Source organism: Poecile atricapillus, chromosome 22 (genome assembly GCF_030490865.1).
Source record: "Poecile atricapillus isolate bPoeAtr1 chromosome 22, bPoeAtr1.hap1, whole genome shotgun sequence".
In the NCBI taxonomy this organism is placed as follows: domain Eukaryota; kingdom Metazoa; phylum Chordata; class Aves; order Passeriformes; family Paridae; genus Poecile; species Poecile atricapillus.
The window spans coordinates 4363804-4376646 of record NC_081270.1 but is presented as its reverse complement, the minus strand read 5'-3'; the positions used below and the strand labels follow the sequence as shown (position 1 = coordinate 4376646).

Sequence of the window (12843 nt, the reverse complement as noted above, 5' to 3'; positions counted from 1 at the left end):
CTCCTGCAAAATGAAGCATGTCTCTGCCTCAGCCCAGACTGGGGAACAGTCCAGTCCTGGAGTCTGAAGCCCCCTGAGCCCAGTGCCCGTTCAAATCCCCTGGGCAAGGTCTGTGGAGGAAGGACGGAAGCAGCGGAAGGAGGAATGTGGTACACCGCTTGGGGCCAGAGCTTTTTGGCTGGTGGCTGCTGTGGGTGTGAGTAATCTGCAAAATTGCTTTTATCTGGTTGGGGAAGAGATTTCCTAGAACTCCAGGAATGAGCAGCTGTAAACAAACAAACTGGGATGAGAGGTGAGGAGGGGACAGAGTTGGAGAAGAGCTGCAAGGGGCTGTGCAGTGTTGCAGTGTCGTAAAGAGTTAAACTTAATCCAGGCCTAATTATCCCCATATGGCTGGGTCTGGCAGCAAAGGAAGAAGTTGGTCAGCATTGTGGCCTGAACAGTGGCTAAAATAAACAAAGGGGCTGTGGTGCAGCCAGGGGGAACATCCCAGGCAGGGTGAGACAGGAGTTCAGTCACAAGGGAGTGGGTGGAAAAAGCTTCAGGAAAGGTGAGATGGGCAAAGGATGTGGGAGAAATGCCGAACACTAAAAGCACCGTGGCCAAGCATCTCCCCTGGGGCTGTTACCAGCCCCCCAGCATCCACCTCACCTGGCTGAGGGCAATGGATCCCACAGTGGCTCCGTCCCTCAGAGCCAGGGGACAAGTGAGTAACCCCTGTGTGCTGCGCTGCAAGTGTCTGTTTTGGGGCATTTAGGGGGGTACAAGGTTCCACTGTCTGCTGGGGCCCAGAGGTGAATGCTGCAGCCTCGGGAAAGCAGAACCTCACTGCCTTCTGGTGCTCCCTGAGGGGAAGAGGGACAACAGGGAGGCTGGGGGCTTTGGAGCATAAACCTCAGTGAAGCATCCCACCAACAAGAACACTGTTCTGTGATTAATGGGAAATCTGTGACAGCACTTCAAATATTAAGGATGCACTAAATCAAGCAGGACTAATTTTGCAATACATTGGCATCTGTTACCTTTGCAGCAGTGATTTCTGATGGAATTTCTGGCAAAGGATGCCTAGAAGCAACAACTCTGAGAAGCACCTGGTGCCTCTGGAGGAGATGCTGTGATGAGTTTGGAGGCTGGGATGGTCTTGGCCTGGCACTTTTGCATGGGGCAGGATGAAGGTGCCATTTTTGTTGTCTTTGTGGGGTTTAAGCCCTATCTGGTGCTTTCTTGGATTAGCAGGTGGAAAATCTCCCTGAAGATCTCTGGTTTTCCCTATGCAGGCTGAGGGCCCCCGTGTGCCCACGGGTGTTGGGATACAACCGGAGCTGGGGGCGGCACATTCCTGCCCCCTCAAAAGCCGGGCGGACGGCAGAGCCGCCAAACAGCCCCCTTCTTAATGCTGATTCTTTCCATCACAAGCACGTCTTGTCTCCGTGGCCGAATGTCTTCCATAGACGGTGGAAAGTGAAATTTGTGCAATGTCTGTAGGAGGCTGAAGAAAGGCCCTTTGTGCGCCCCCCGCGCGGGCGCTGGGCAGCCTCCAGCAGCACCCTCGGCCGCCCCGCGGCTCCTGCCGCCGGCGTCAATGCACCGCTTGTCCAGAGACCGGGACCCACTCTTAAAGCCGGAGCTGGTCTCCCCTGGTTAGTCCCACCGGTGGCCCCGTCGGGGCGGGCACGGCTCCGGGGGCCCCCCGGCCGCAACCCCAGGATGTTTCTGTACTGGAGGAAGCGGGGTGCCTACGAGCTGGAGGCTTTGCCGCCCGGCCTGGCGGGGCTGGAGTACGGGGCAGTGGAGCGCTTCTCCTGGAGCTCCAGCCCGGACGTCAGCGAGGAGCTCGGGGGTAGGTGGCTGGGGGGCTTTAGGCAACGGCAGGCTATGGCTGAGCGCGGCTGCCCAAAGCCTCCAGCCCTGGCAACGAGGGTGAGGGATTTGGGAGAAGCTCCTGGGTGCCGCCGGGATGCCGTGGGAACGCTGCAGGTGCAGCTGGGGAGCGCTCAGCAAACCGCCCTGTGCCACCGGCGCCGCTCCCCCCGGCCCAGGCAGGCGTCTGAAGCAGCCGGCTGCCGCTGCCCTGCGCTCTGCCGCAAGGACGATCCGGTTTCAAAACTCGTTCGCCGTCACCGGGAGCGCCGGGTGTGATAGCACAGCCGGCAGCAGGAGAAGGAGGAGGTGACGGGGCGAGGAGAGGAGCTGATGTGGACAGGATCTCTCCTGCAACCCCCGAAGTGTCTGGTGGGGACCCGGACACGCTCCTGCCTCTGCCACAAAGCGGGGCTCCCTGCGAGGAGCTGCCAGCCCGAGTGTCCCAGGCCCTGGTGCATGTGTGACCCGCGGGCAGGGTCGGCTTTGGGGAGCGGCCACGCGGCTCTGGCCGTGCCGGCGGCTGCGGCGTGGGGCTGATCCCGCCGGCCGCTTCGGCCAGCCTCTAGTTTTTGGTGAGTTTGGAAAACTTTCCCTTGGGTGCATGAAAGAATTTCTTATTTGTTTCCGTTATTATTCCCGATAGGTCAAGTGAAACGGCAGCGGCGGGGGGCGGGGGCCGGCCCAGCCCGGCGGGCGCTGCGGGGCAGCCGCGGGGACAGAAGCCTCATTGTGCTCCCGCCGCGGGGGCAGCGCCTGGACCCGGCTCCCAGCCCTGCTCCCGGAGGGCGGCGAGCTGAGCCCTGCCCGGCCGCTCCTGCACCGTCATCCAGCAGCGTCCATGGTGCCACAGCAGCCCCGGGATCGCCTCCCAGATGGGAGCCTGAGCAACCAGCACCATTCCGAATTGCTTCCCCCTCTCCAGGCAGCAGCAACATTTTTTTCAGTGCTGCATCAAAAGGCAGACTGTTTTATCCCGCAGACTGTTTCTAACCCCGGCCTTGGCCGTGGTCTCGCTTGGGTCGGCGTGGATGATGTTTTTGTTGGCAGGAAGGATGCGAGAGAGGGAAGCGGTGCTGCGGGGAAGTCCCTGTGCCTGGTATAATAGCCGTGGCACCTGGTAGAGCCGTGCCATTGTGGTAGAGCCATGCCATCTGGCCTCTGCACATCCCCGGCAGCGGCTCCCTGCCCAGCAGGCAGCTTCCCAACGGCGCATCCCTGCCTGCAGAGGGGCTGTCCTGCCAGAGGGTGTCTGTACTGCTCGTTTGCCGCTGTGAGCAGCCCGGAGTCTGTTATTTTTAAATTATTAGGTTCGACACATAACAAAAGCCTTCAAAATAGGATTTGTCCCTAAGGCCGATTTAACTGTCAAAGCTTAAAGTGGCTCCTAAGCCCCGTTGGGGGTTGACAGCGGCAGATTTAGTGTTGCTGCTGCAGCCTCAGGCCGTGCCAGCCCCAAGGAAGCTGGGACAGGTCCGTGTCCTCATCCTGTACCCTGGGGTGCTGAGCAGGAGGCGCCGGATTCTGTCACTGAGCGTTCCCCCGGCGGGGATGCATCACTGGCTCTTGGGCATGGGGCTTCATTCCCCTGGATGAGCTGTGGGGCGGACAGGAGCGGGCTGAGCCCGAGTGCTTTGCCGAGCTCTGAAACCCGGATTCCTGGTGTGGGGGCCTCCGCACGGACCCGGAGGGGGCTCACCACAGCACCCAGGCACTGACCCTCCTCTCTCCACAGCCGAGCCGTGCCCAGAAGAGGAGACAGACCTTCACTGCCAGAATCCCGACTGCGCCGGAGAGAGGAGGGCGGCCAAGGTGGGTCCTGCGAGGTGGGGGCAGAGCCGGGCAGCTGCTGCCTGGGGTCTTGGGGGTGAGAAGGGACAGCGGACAGCTCTGCCCAAAATGCCGCTCCCTGAATGGCCCCTGCCCTGCTCGGCAGCCCCTGGTCTGCCGTGCCGGGTGTGCATTCCCCGCTGGTGTCAGGGTTCTGCTGGCATTTAACGGCACAGCGAAGTTTACGCGTTTCCCCAAGCTGCCGTGATTTGGGCTAATCGACTACAGCCAGTCTGTCCCCCTGCTCGCTAAAGTGGAGCCAGGGCGGATTTAGGGTTCCTTCTGTCCGGCCGGCTGTACGGAGCCGGGCCGGACCCACGCCCTGGCTCCCGGCGAGTCCCCGGGGCCGCTGTGCGGGGCCGGGAGCGGTGTCTCCGGGACACACCGGGGTGTGCCGCGGTGCTCTGTTTGCACACCGGGCTGGCAGGGCCGGTGTTGCTGGGGCACACGTGGCACTGGGCTGTAGCTGCCCAGAAGCGCAGCTGGGACTGCCGAGAGCGATGAAGGGCACCCGGCCACTGTCACCAGACCCCTGACGGTGCCTGGCAGGTAGCGCGGGGGGGGCTGGTCAGGCTGGGGGCTCATCCTGCCGTGTCACGGTGCAGAATCGTGATCCCCCCTCGCTTTGTGAGGCACCTGCTGAGGGGCGGCGGAGCTGCCTTGTGCTGGGAGTTCCGAGGGGCTGGGATCAGGAGCTGATCCCTGGGGTGGGCAGAGGTGTGTTTGGTCATCCCGCCTGGCCCCTCCTGTGGGGATGAGCCCAGGGATGAGCTGCTGGCACAGGGTACATGAGGAGCCCCGCATCCTTCTGGGGCGGCTGCCAAGGGTCCCAGGGGATCTCATTGAGTGAGTGCCAGCTGCGGGCACTGCCCGGAGCCCGCGGCCATGCTCCCACATGCAGGTGTCACGATGGCCACGACGGCAGCAACGCTGTGGGACACACGGTGGGAAAGGAGGAAGGCTGAGGGGTCCAGGATGTCCCGGGGCTGTCTCGAGGCCTGGGATAGGACACTCGTGGATGGCAGGGGGTGCTGCAGAGGGGCCAGCGGCCCCTGGGAGAGAGCGCGGGTGGTGGGAGCGCGTCAGCTCTGACCTCAGCAGCGCCGGGAGGAAGGAGGGCAGGAAGTGGGGGCGGCTGGAGCTGCACAGGCGCTTCCTCCCCGGAGCAGCGCGGTGTACTGCAGGCAAGCCCGGGCAGGGCTGTCTCCTCCCAGCAGCCTCGCACCCCTCCCCGTGCAGAGGGGCGGTGGGGGTCCCACACGGGGACGGGGATGTGTGAACGGTGCAGCGGGACTTGCTGGCGGTGACCGGCGGCACCAGGAGCGGAGCCAGTAGGAGCCCCAGTGAGACGGGCACCGGCCAGGGAACACAGGCTGTGCACTGTGCTGGGGGCCTGGCCCGGGGTTTAAAAATAACCCGCTGTGAATGCCTGGAGGGGCTGGGGCCGCGGCCGTGGCCGCACACAATCGGAGGAAACCCGCCGACTTCGAGCATTGTTTGGCTGCAGACGCTCGCTTCCTCCGTCCTGCCACGGGGACACGGCTCTCGTCAGCACAAAGGGGCTGTGGGGTGCCAGGGCGGCCTCCTGGGCCGCTGGTGAGGTGCTGGTTCCACGGTGCAGGTGGCTGTCCCGCAGCTCCGTGTCCAAGCCTCGGCATGTGCAGGTGTCCCAGGGTCTCCGCTCATTGCGGTGGAGCAGGGAGGGGCTCTGTGGTGCAGAAGCCCCCGTGTCATCACCATGCCCTTACAGCACTGCTACATGGCCGTGTCCTGGTCATGCTGCTTTCCCTGTGCCCACTGTGGCTTCAGTATTCCCTGTGAACAAGGTGCCAGCTGCAGTTGGGGTGGGCGAGTGGTCACCCCTGCTGCTCGTGGTGCTGGCCATCCCTCCTGTCAACATGCCATAGCTGGCAGCCCCGGGCAGGCCCTGCCTGATGGACCCGTGTCCCCGCAGGAATGTCACCACGCAGAATGCAGCGGCCCCCTCAGCCAGTGTGAGCTCTGCCACGGCCGCCTCCATGGCGCCATGCACTTCGATGGCCACATCCGCTTTGACCTGTCCCCACAAGGTGAGCTGGACGGAGCTGTGGCACCGCTGCTCCCCTGGCTCTGCGGCAGCGGTGCGGCGCAGGGCCGGGAGTGCTGGAATGCGCTTGGGGTCGGTGCAACTCGGGAATGGGAGTGGGAGCCAACACGGGGCTGGGGGTGCTGTCACAGCCCAGCTCGATGCCCGTTTGCAGGCTCCATCTTGGCCCGCAACATGTCGACACGTTCGTGCCCCCCGCGCACCAGCCCTGCCTCTGATGTGGAGGAGGAAGAGGAGGGTCCAGCAGAGAGCAGAGGGTGAGCCCCTAGCCCTGAACAGCTCGTGTACAGCCCCAGCCCTCGGCATCCCTGTCACCCTGCCTTCCCTGTGCCCGCAGGGAGCGCAGAAGCTCAGCACTGAAGCTGCCCAAGAAGAAGGCTTGGCGCAGGCACACGGATGTAAGGCACTGGCTCCTCTCCCTGGGGCACTCAGCAGGGCAGCAGGATGGCCCTGGTTGGAGGGAGGGAGGGCCCCCTGGGCAAACAGCTGCCACCTGCCCCCAGGACCCCAGCAAGGAGTGCTTCACCTTGAAGTTTGACCTTAGCATCGACATCGAGGCAGAGATCGTGCCAGCGGTGAAGAAGAAGTCACTGGGGTGAGTCTGCTGGAACAGGACAAGGGACAGTGTTGGGACAGATGCAGAGACAGATGTGGGGCTTGTGTCCTGCAGGGAAGTGCTGCTGCCAGTCTTTGAGAGGAAGGCAATCGAGCTGGGCAAAGTGGACATCTACCTGGACCAGTCCCACACGCCACTGTCCCTGCAATTCGAGGCATATCGCTTCGGGGGACACTACCTGCGGGTGAAAGGTGCTGCGGGGGCCCGGAGGGAGGCTTGGCTGCTCCAAAGTTCCCAGAGGACACTTACAACCTGATGCTCCCACAGCCAAGCCCGGGGATGAGCTGAAGGTGGAGCAAGCAGTGCGAGATGCCAGGTCAGCCAGCCTGCCCATCCTGCACCCTGCCAGCAGTGCTGCATTCCTTGGGCCAGTGCTGGAGCCACTGCCAGGACGCCGGGAGGGCACTGAGAGCCTGGTGAGTGACAGTGTTGGCTCTGGGGAGGGAGGAATTGGGGACAGGATGACAGCATGTATGATCCCCCCATAGCCATTCTTTCTGGTGAAGATGGGCCATGGGGCAGCAGCATGGTGTCTTCTCCATGGCTTTGTGGGCTGAAGATCCCCCTGGAGTCCCCAAGACCCACTTTTTCTCCTGACTCTGCCATGCTGGCTGTGCTGTGTTGTGCTGTGCTGGCTACGCCATGGTAGTGTAGCAGCTACAGCAGCAGCACCACCGCTTTGGCTGTGCCAGGTACAGGCTGGCACCGAAGCAAAGGCAAACAGGAGCCCTGGGGGCCCCCGTGGTGACTGCCACTCGGTGGCACCCCAGCCCTGGGACTCGCCCTGGCTGCTGGCCCTCCTCTCGCTGCGGCGCCTGGCAGCTGCTGAGCACAGCAGCTCTGTCCTGCCCCGTGGACCCTGGCCCCAGATAAGGCGTGGGACCAGGTTGGGCGTTGCTCCCATGGGAGCAGAGTGCCAGCCCCGCAGGGAGCAGCTCTGCAGGGTCCGGCCAGGGGGACACGGTGCTTGTTCCTGTGCCAGGAGGCCCTGAGGGTGTCAAACTGGCTGCATGGCCAGGGCTAGTGGCCACCCGTGTCCAGCACTATGATGCCTGGCTGCAGGAACGGCAAGGCTCTAGCAGGGCCAGGGGACAAGCGGGCAACCAGCCACCTCTGTGGGGGTCTCGGTCCCGACCACCTTCCTGGGGGCAGGTGGGCCCCAAGTGGCACCGAGGCGATGGGGCTGGTGGCAGCAGCCGGGGCACCTGGAGAAGTGGCAGCACAGTGAGTAATGGGGATGGTGCCCGTAGCAGCTCTTCTCGCCTGAGTTCTGCAGACGTGGCAGGGTGGGGGGCCGTGCTGCCGCCGGTGGCAATAGCATGTCGCTTCCCAGGGCTTGGTGGCAGGCAGGGAGCCCCGACCCTGTTGCGTTTTGTGCCGCGGTGAGGAGATGGCAGCGCCCACATCCCGGCAGCAGGGACACACAGGGAGCAGCCGGTACAGCGCTGCCCGGGGCGGCGGGAGCCGCTTGGCCGTGACCCAGCTCTCGCGACCAGCCGGGGGGCTTTGATCTCCGCCGGTGAATTGTTCAGCTCTGGTAGCTTATCTGCCGAGGAGGGAAATTAGGTTTTCGGCGCTGGCCCCACCTCCTTTTGTTTCGGAGGAGCTCGGCCACAGCCTGCCCGGCCCCGGCTCTGTGGTCCGAGCCGGGAGTGCGGCTGGACGGGCGGCTCGGCCGGGTGCTGCGACCCTCGGGATGCCCTGAGCCCCCGCGCTGCTGGGCCGCTTGTCCATGGCCGGCCGGGCTTGGCCAGGCAGCACCCGGGGTCCTGCACCCCCGGGGCCCTGCACCCCCGGGATGCAGGTAGGCAGGTCAGTGCGGGCAGGGGAGCATGGCCAGGGGACCCCAGTGCCTGGGGCTGCCATCTGGGTGTCTGTCTGTCCCACGGTGCTCGAGGTCAGCCAGGCTGCTGTCCCCATCCCAGTGCCATGGCCACAGTGCTGGGCACTGACCTTGGGGACGCTGGCTGTCCCCGCTGCAGGCTCCGGGACGGCGAAGGAAGAACATAACAGAGTTCCTGGGGGACACCAGCATCCCCAGCACTGAGCCAGCTCTGCACAGCAGCAGCTCTCTGCCCAACAATGGCACTGACACCTGGAAGAACCGCGCTGCCAGCCGCTTCAGTGGCTTCTTCGGCTCCGGGACTAGCACGGGCTCCTTCGGGCGGGTATGTGGGATGCAGGCGTGGGGAGGGGCTGTGGCAACTGCTTGTAGCTATGCTGGGGAGCTGGGATGGGTCCCCCGGGGTTCAAGACCCTAGTTCCACAGGCAGGGTGGGGTGGTTGTGGCACATGCCCACTGGCCCCTACCCAGCCGCTCTGTTCCCCTGCTTTTGGCCAGGAGACCGAGAAGCTGGAGCAGCTGGTGAACAGGCTGCACGCTTATAGCACCTTCGGGCTGCCCAAGCTGCCGCCCCAGCTCTGCTTTGACCGTGACTCCTGGGAGGAGGATGGGGACGAGGCTGGGCTGACACTGGAAGACAGCTGGCAGCAGATCATCCAGGACACAGAGGTAGGAACACGGCCTGGGGAGGGAGCCTCAGGGGCTCTGCCCAAGCCCTGGCACAGCGCTGACACTCAGCCTGGCAGGTCCTGTCACGCCGGCAGTGCCACCAGCAGGAAGCCATCTGGGAGCTGCTGCACACAGAGGCCACCTACATCCGGAACCTCAAAGTCATCACTGATGTGAGTGTTGGCAGCTACTGCACCGTGCTGGAGCTGGGGGCTGTGGCTGTAGCTCACCGGCTCCTCATTCTCTCCCCACAGCTTTTCCTCTCCTGCCTGGTGAACCTGCAGGAGTCAGGGCTGCTCTGTGAGGTGAGTGGAGGGACCTGCAGGAGACAGGGTGTGCAGTGATATGTCCTCAGCCTGGCCGTGCTGCAGGGTGGAGGTGCCGTTCCCTAGAGCCACACATCTCAACCCCACAGGTGGATGCTGAGCGGCTCTTCAGCAACATTGGGGAGATCATCCGGCTGCACTGCAAGCTGTGGCGCAGTGTCATGGCCTCAGTGCTGGCCAAGGCACGACGGACTGGGGCACTGCTTGACCCCATTGACTTCTTCGACGGCTTCAAGATGGTGAGTGGGGATGCCATGCCACGGTGGGGAGCCATGCCACGCTGTGTGCTGCATGGTGACCCCACTGTGTCCCCCAGTTCGGGTCCCTCTTCAAGCCCTATGTGCGGTATTGCATGGAGGAGGAGGGCTGCATGGAGTACATGCGGGCCCTGCTGCGGGACAGCGAGCTCTTCCGCACCTATGTTACGGTAAGGGGAGGGCAGGGACGGGGCTGGTGCCAGGGCAGTGCCGGTGCTAATGCCTGTGTGCCACAGTGGGCTGAGAAGCAGGAGCAGTGCAGCCGCCTGAAGCTGAGTGACATGCTGGTGAAACCCCACCAGCGCCTCACCAAGTACCCGCTGCTCCTCAAGTCTATCCTGAAAAAGACGGATGACCCACGCGCCCGTGATGCCATCACTGCCATGGTAAGGGATAAGGGCTGGGGGGCAGCAGGGTCGGTGGCCCCTGGCCCCTCAAACCCACCACCACTCCTGGTACAGATCAGCTCTGTGGAGCACTTCATCAACGACGTAAACTCGCGGATGCGCCAGCGGCAGGAGCGGCAGCGCCTGGACGCCATCCTCAGCCGGATTGATGCCTACGAGGTGGTGGAGGGCAGCACAGACGAGGTGGACAAGGTAGGCTGGACGTGCCATGCCATGCCATGCCACTCAATGCCACCCTCTGCCACACTGCTCTGCTATCCTGCTGTGCTATGTCACTTCATGCCAAGCCACCCCATGATATGTCATGCCATGGCACCTATGCCATATTACCCCATGCACCCCATGCTGACACCGGGTGCTTCTGGCAGCTGCTTAAGGAGTTCCTGCGGCTGGACCTGACGGCTCCCATCCCTGGCACCTCCCCGGAGGACACCCGGCAGCTCCTCCTCGAGGGCAGCCTGAGGATGCGGGAAGGTAAAGACAGCAAGGTGAGGACTGCAGGGGACAGAGAGGTCTTGGCTCCAGCCCCTGCCTACTCACCCTCACTCACTGCACCGACTGGTGCCCATGGCCCTACTCTCACCCTCAGATGGATGTCTACTGCTTCCTCTTCACCGACCTCTTCCTCATCACCAAGCCCTTCAAGAAGGCTGAGCGCACCAAGGTGATCCGGCAGCCCTTGCTGGTGGACAGAGTGGTTTGTCGGGAGCTCAGAGACCCAGGTGAGAGCACCGGGCATAAGGGGGACTACAGGGAAGTCCCTGGACACTTCTGACAGCCTTTACCCACAGGCTCCTTCCTCCTCATCTACCTGAACGAGCTGGGGAGTGCTGTTGCTGCCTACACCTTCCAGACCACTGGGCAGTTGTGCCGAAGCTGGGTCGAGGCAGTGCGCAATGCCCAGGTGAGGGCACGTGGGTGGGTGGGGGACCCGTGTGTGCCCTGTGCACACTCCGTTCCTCTCTGATGACTCCCCCTTCCCAGAACCTGCTGCAACGGCTGCGACAGCGCCGGCACACGGAGGAGCAGGAAGAGGAGGATGAGGAGGATGAGGAGGATGATGGTGAGAGTGGCACCTCAGCTGCCAGTTCACCTACCATCCTGCACCACAGCAGCGCCAGCCCGGACTCACAGCAGTGGTAGGGAGCAGGAGGGAGGGACCTGCACACCCCTGGCACAGGCCCCTCCTCACCTTCTTGCCTCCACAGCCCGTCCGACGGTTCCACCGAGACGCTTGCCATGGTGACAGCAGACGGTGGCGACGAGCTCTCCTCCCCAGATTGGGACACAGGACCCTTCAGCTCAACCTCAGATGGCTCCTCCGTCAGCACCAGCACCTCCATCAGCACTGGCACCTCTACTGAGACCCCCACCTCTGTGGAGACCCCCACCCAGGAGCTGCCTGCAGGCGCCCTGCCTGTTCCTCTGCCCCACGGCGTGGCCTCCCCAGGCAGCGGCTGCCGCTCGTCCTCCATCGACAGCGCCTATGGCACGCTCTCACCTGCCTCCCTGCGGGACTTCGGCCAGCAGCCAGAGGGGACGGCCGAGGAGGGGCAGGGGCCCTCCCTGGCCCCTCCGGCTCCACGGCCTGCCTCTCCCCGGCTGCGCCGCCGGACACCCGTGCAGCTCCTGCCTTGCCCTGCCAGGGTGCTTAAGTCCAAGTCGGAGGCCAGCTTGCCCCAACTCCTATCCCCCACTTCCCCAGGCCCCCTAAGCCAAAGTCGCAGCCTCTCTGACCTCTGTGCTGGTTCCCCCCGGACTAGCCAAGATCCTGCACCTCTGGCTGCTCCCGGCAGCAGTGGCAGCTCCACATCAGAGCTCTCAGAGCCAGAGGAGCCAGTGGAGAGCCCAGCATCCCTTCCAGGGGAGCTCAGGCGTGACCCCCAACCTCCTGCCCGCCGAACCCTCTCAGACCCCCAGTCAGCTCAGCACCGCAAGCTGACACTGGCGCAGCTGTACCGGATCCGGACCACGCTGCTGCTCAACTCCACGCTGACGGCCTCGTAAGCACATGCTGCCTGCTCCTGGGGGATGCCCCAGCCCTTCCAGGGCCTTCCCAGGGACTGAGTCCTAGTGCTGAAGGCATCTCTCTGTGTCTTGCAGGGAGGTCTGAGAGCTGCTGGTGTGGAAAAGGACAGATGCATGGATGTACCAAGGAGCTTCTCCTGCTTCTAACCGTAGCGTAATGCCGGGGCCGGGAAGAGCAGGCACTGGGATGCCACTCTGGTGGGGACATGGATGCGGATGCAAATCAGTCCCCTTGGCGAGGACGTGTCCTGGGCATGGCGGTGCAGGGCTGGACATGGCACGTGGCTTGTGCTGAACCCCTTGTCCACAGACATGAGAGTTGTCGGGCAGGGGGCCCTGGGGCTGTGGGGGGCTGTGGGAGACTGTGGTCAGCTCCTGCAGGCGAGGAAGGGATGATGACGTCGGCAGTGGTGGGTGGGGAAGGTGCTGAGAGGGAGGTGGTGCCGGTGGCACGGTGCTGTGGACAGTGCAGGGAGGAGGCTGGGGCTGGTGGCAGGAGAGGATGGTGCAGGGCTGAGGCAGGTTTGCCCTGTGGGGTGGCAGTGGATGGCAGCACGTGGGACAGGAGTGTGGGAGCCACGGTGGGACATGCGCGGTGGCCAGAGCCCCGGCTGCCCCCCCATGCTAAACTGCACTCCACGTCCCAGCTGAGCAATAAAACCAGCTGGTGCACGCTCATGTCCGCCTCGCCTTTCCTTTGGCTTCAGCGGCACCCAAGGCCGGGAATCACCTGGTTGGGTGCGGCGTGGCTGAGGGAGCCCCATCGGGACAAAGAGGGGGCTGGGGGCAGTTCCCAGCTTCCCGTTCTGGAGCTCGGGGTGGGGATGGAGCCCCGGGGTGGGGAGTCACCCCTTGGGATGGGGGACAGCCCACATATACCCTGCGTCCCCTCGCCACCCCCGCTACCGTGGGTCTGCGCCA

General features: G+C 63.8%; 1 protein-coding gene across 2 annotated transcripts; it reads left to right on the top strand.

The window, feature by feature from the left end:
- The first annotated feature begins 2275 nt into the window (after positions 1–2275).
- Positions 2276–12600, top strand: PLEKHG5 (pleckstrin homology and RhoGEF domain containing G5). 2 transcript variants are annotated; one of them, XM_058855059.1, is made up of 22 exons: positions 2276–2435; positions 3596–3672; positions 5645–5759; positions 5931–6033; positions 6114–6174; positions 6280–6371; positions 6447–6583; positions 6660–6808; positions 8375–8560; positions 8734–8904; positions 8982–9077; positions 9159–9209; positions 9320–9469; positions 9547–9657; positions 9724–9873; positions 9949–10086; positions 10263–10382; positions 10484–10616; positions 10686–10798; positions 10879–11033; positions 11103–11897; positions 11998–12600. In XM_058855059.1, exons 3-22 carry the CDS (start codon positions 5717–5719, stop codon positions 12005–12007), a joined length of 2964 nt encoding a protein of 987 aa, XP_058711042.1. In that variant the 5' UTR covers positions 2276–2435; positions 3596–3672; positions 5645–5716; the 3' UTR covers positions 12008–12600. The 2 variants fall into 2 exon arrangements, with proteins under 2 accessions (XP_058711042.1, XP_058711041.1); XM_058855058.1 differs by lacking the exons at positions 2276–2435; positions 3596–3672 and adding an exon at positions 4221–4239.
- The last annotated feature ends 243 nt before the right edge of the window (positions 12601–12843 follow it).

Bases quoted from the DNA above. Each gene is read 5' to 3' on its own strand.
- PLEKHG5 (XM_058855059.1), top strand. From the start codon at position 5,717: ATGCACTTCGATGGCCACATCCGCTTTGACCTGTCCCCACAAG. The intron at 6,809-8,374 runs GTGAGTGACAGT...TCCCCGCTGCAG, and splicing joins GGGAGGGCACTGAGAGCCTG to GCTCCGGGACGGCGAAGGAA. The intron at 10,087-10,262 runs GTAGGCTGGACG...TGCTTCTGGCAG, and splicing joins GCACAGACGAGGTGGACAAG to CTGCTTAAGGAGTTCCTGCG.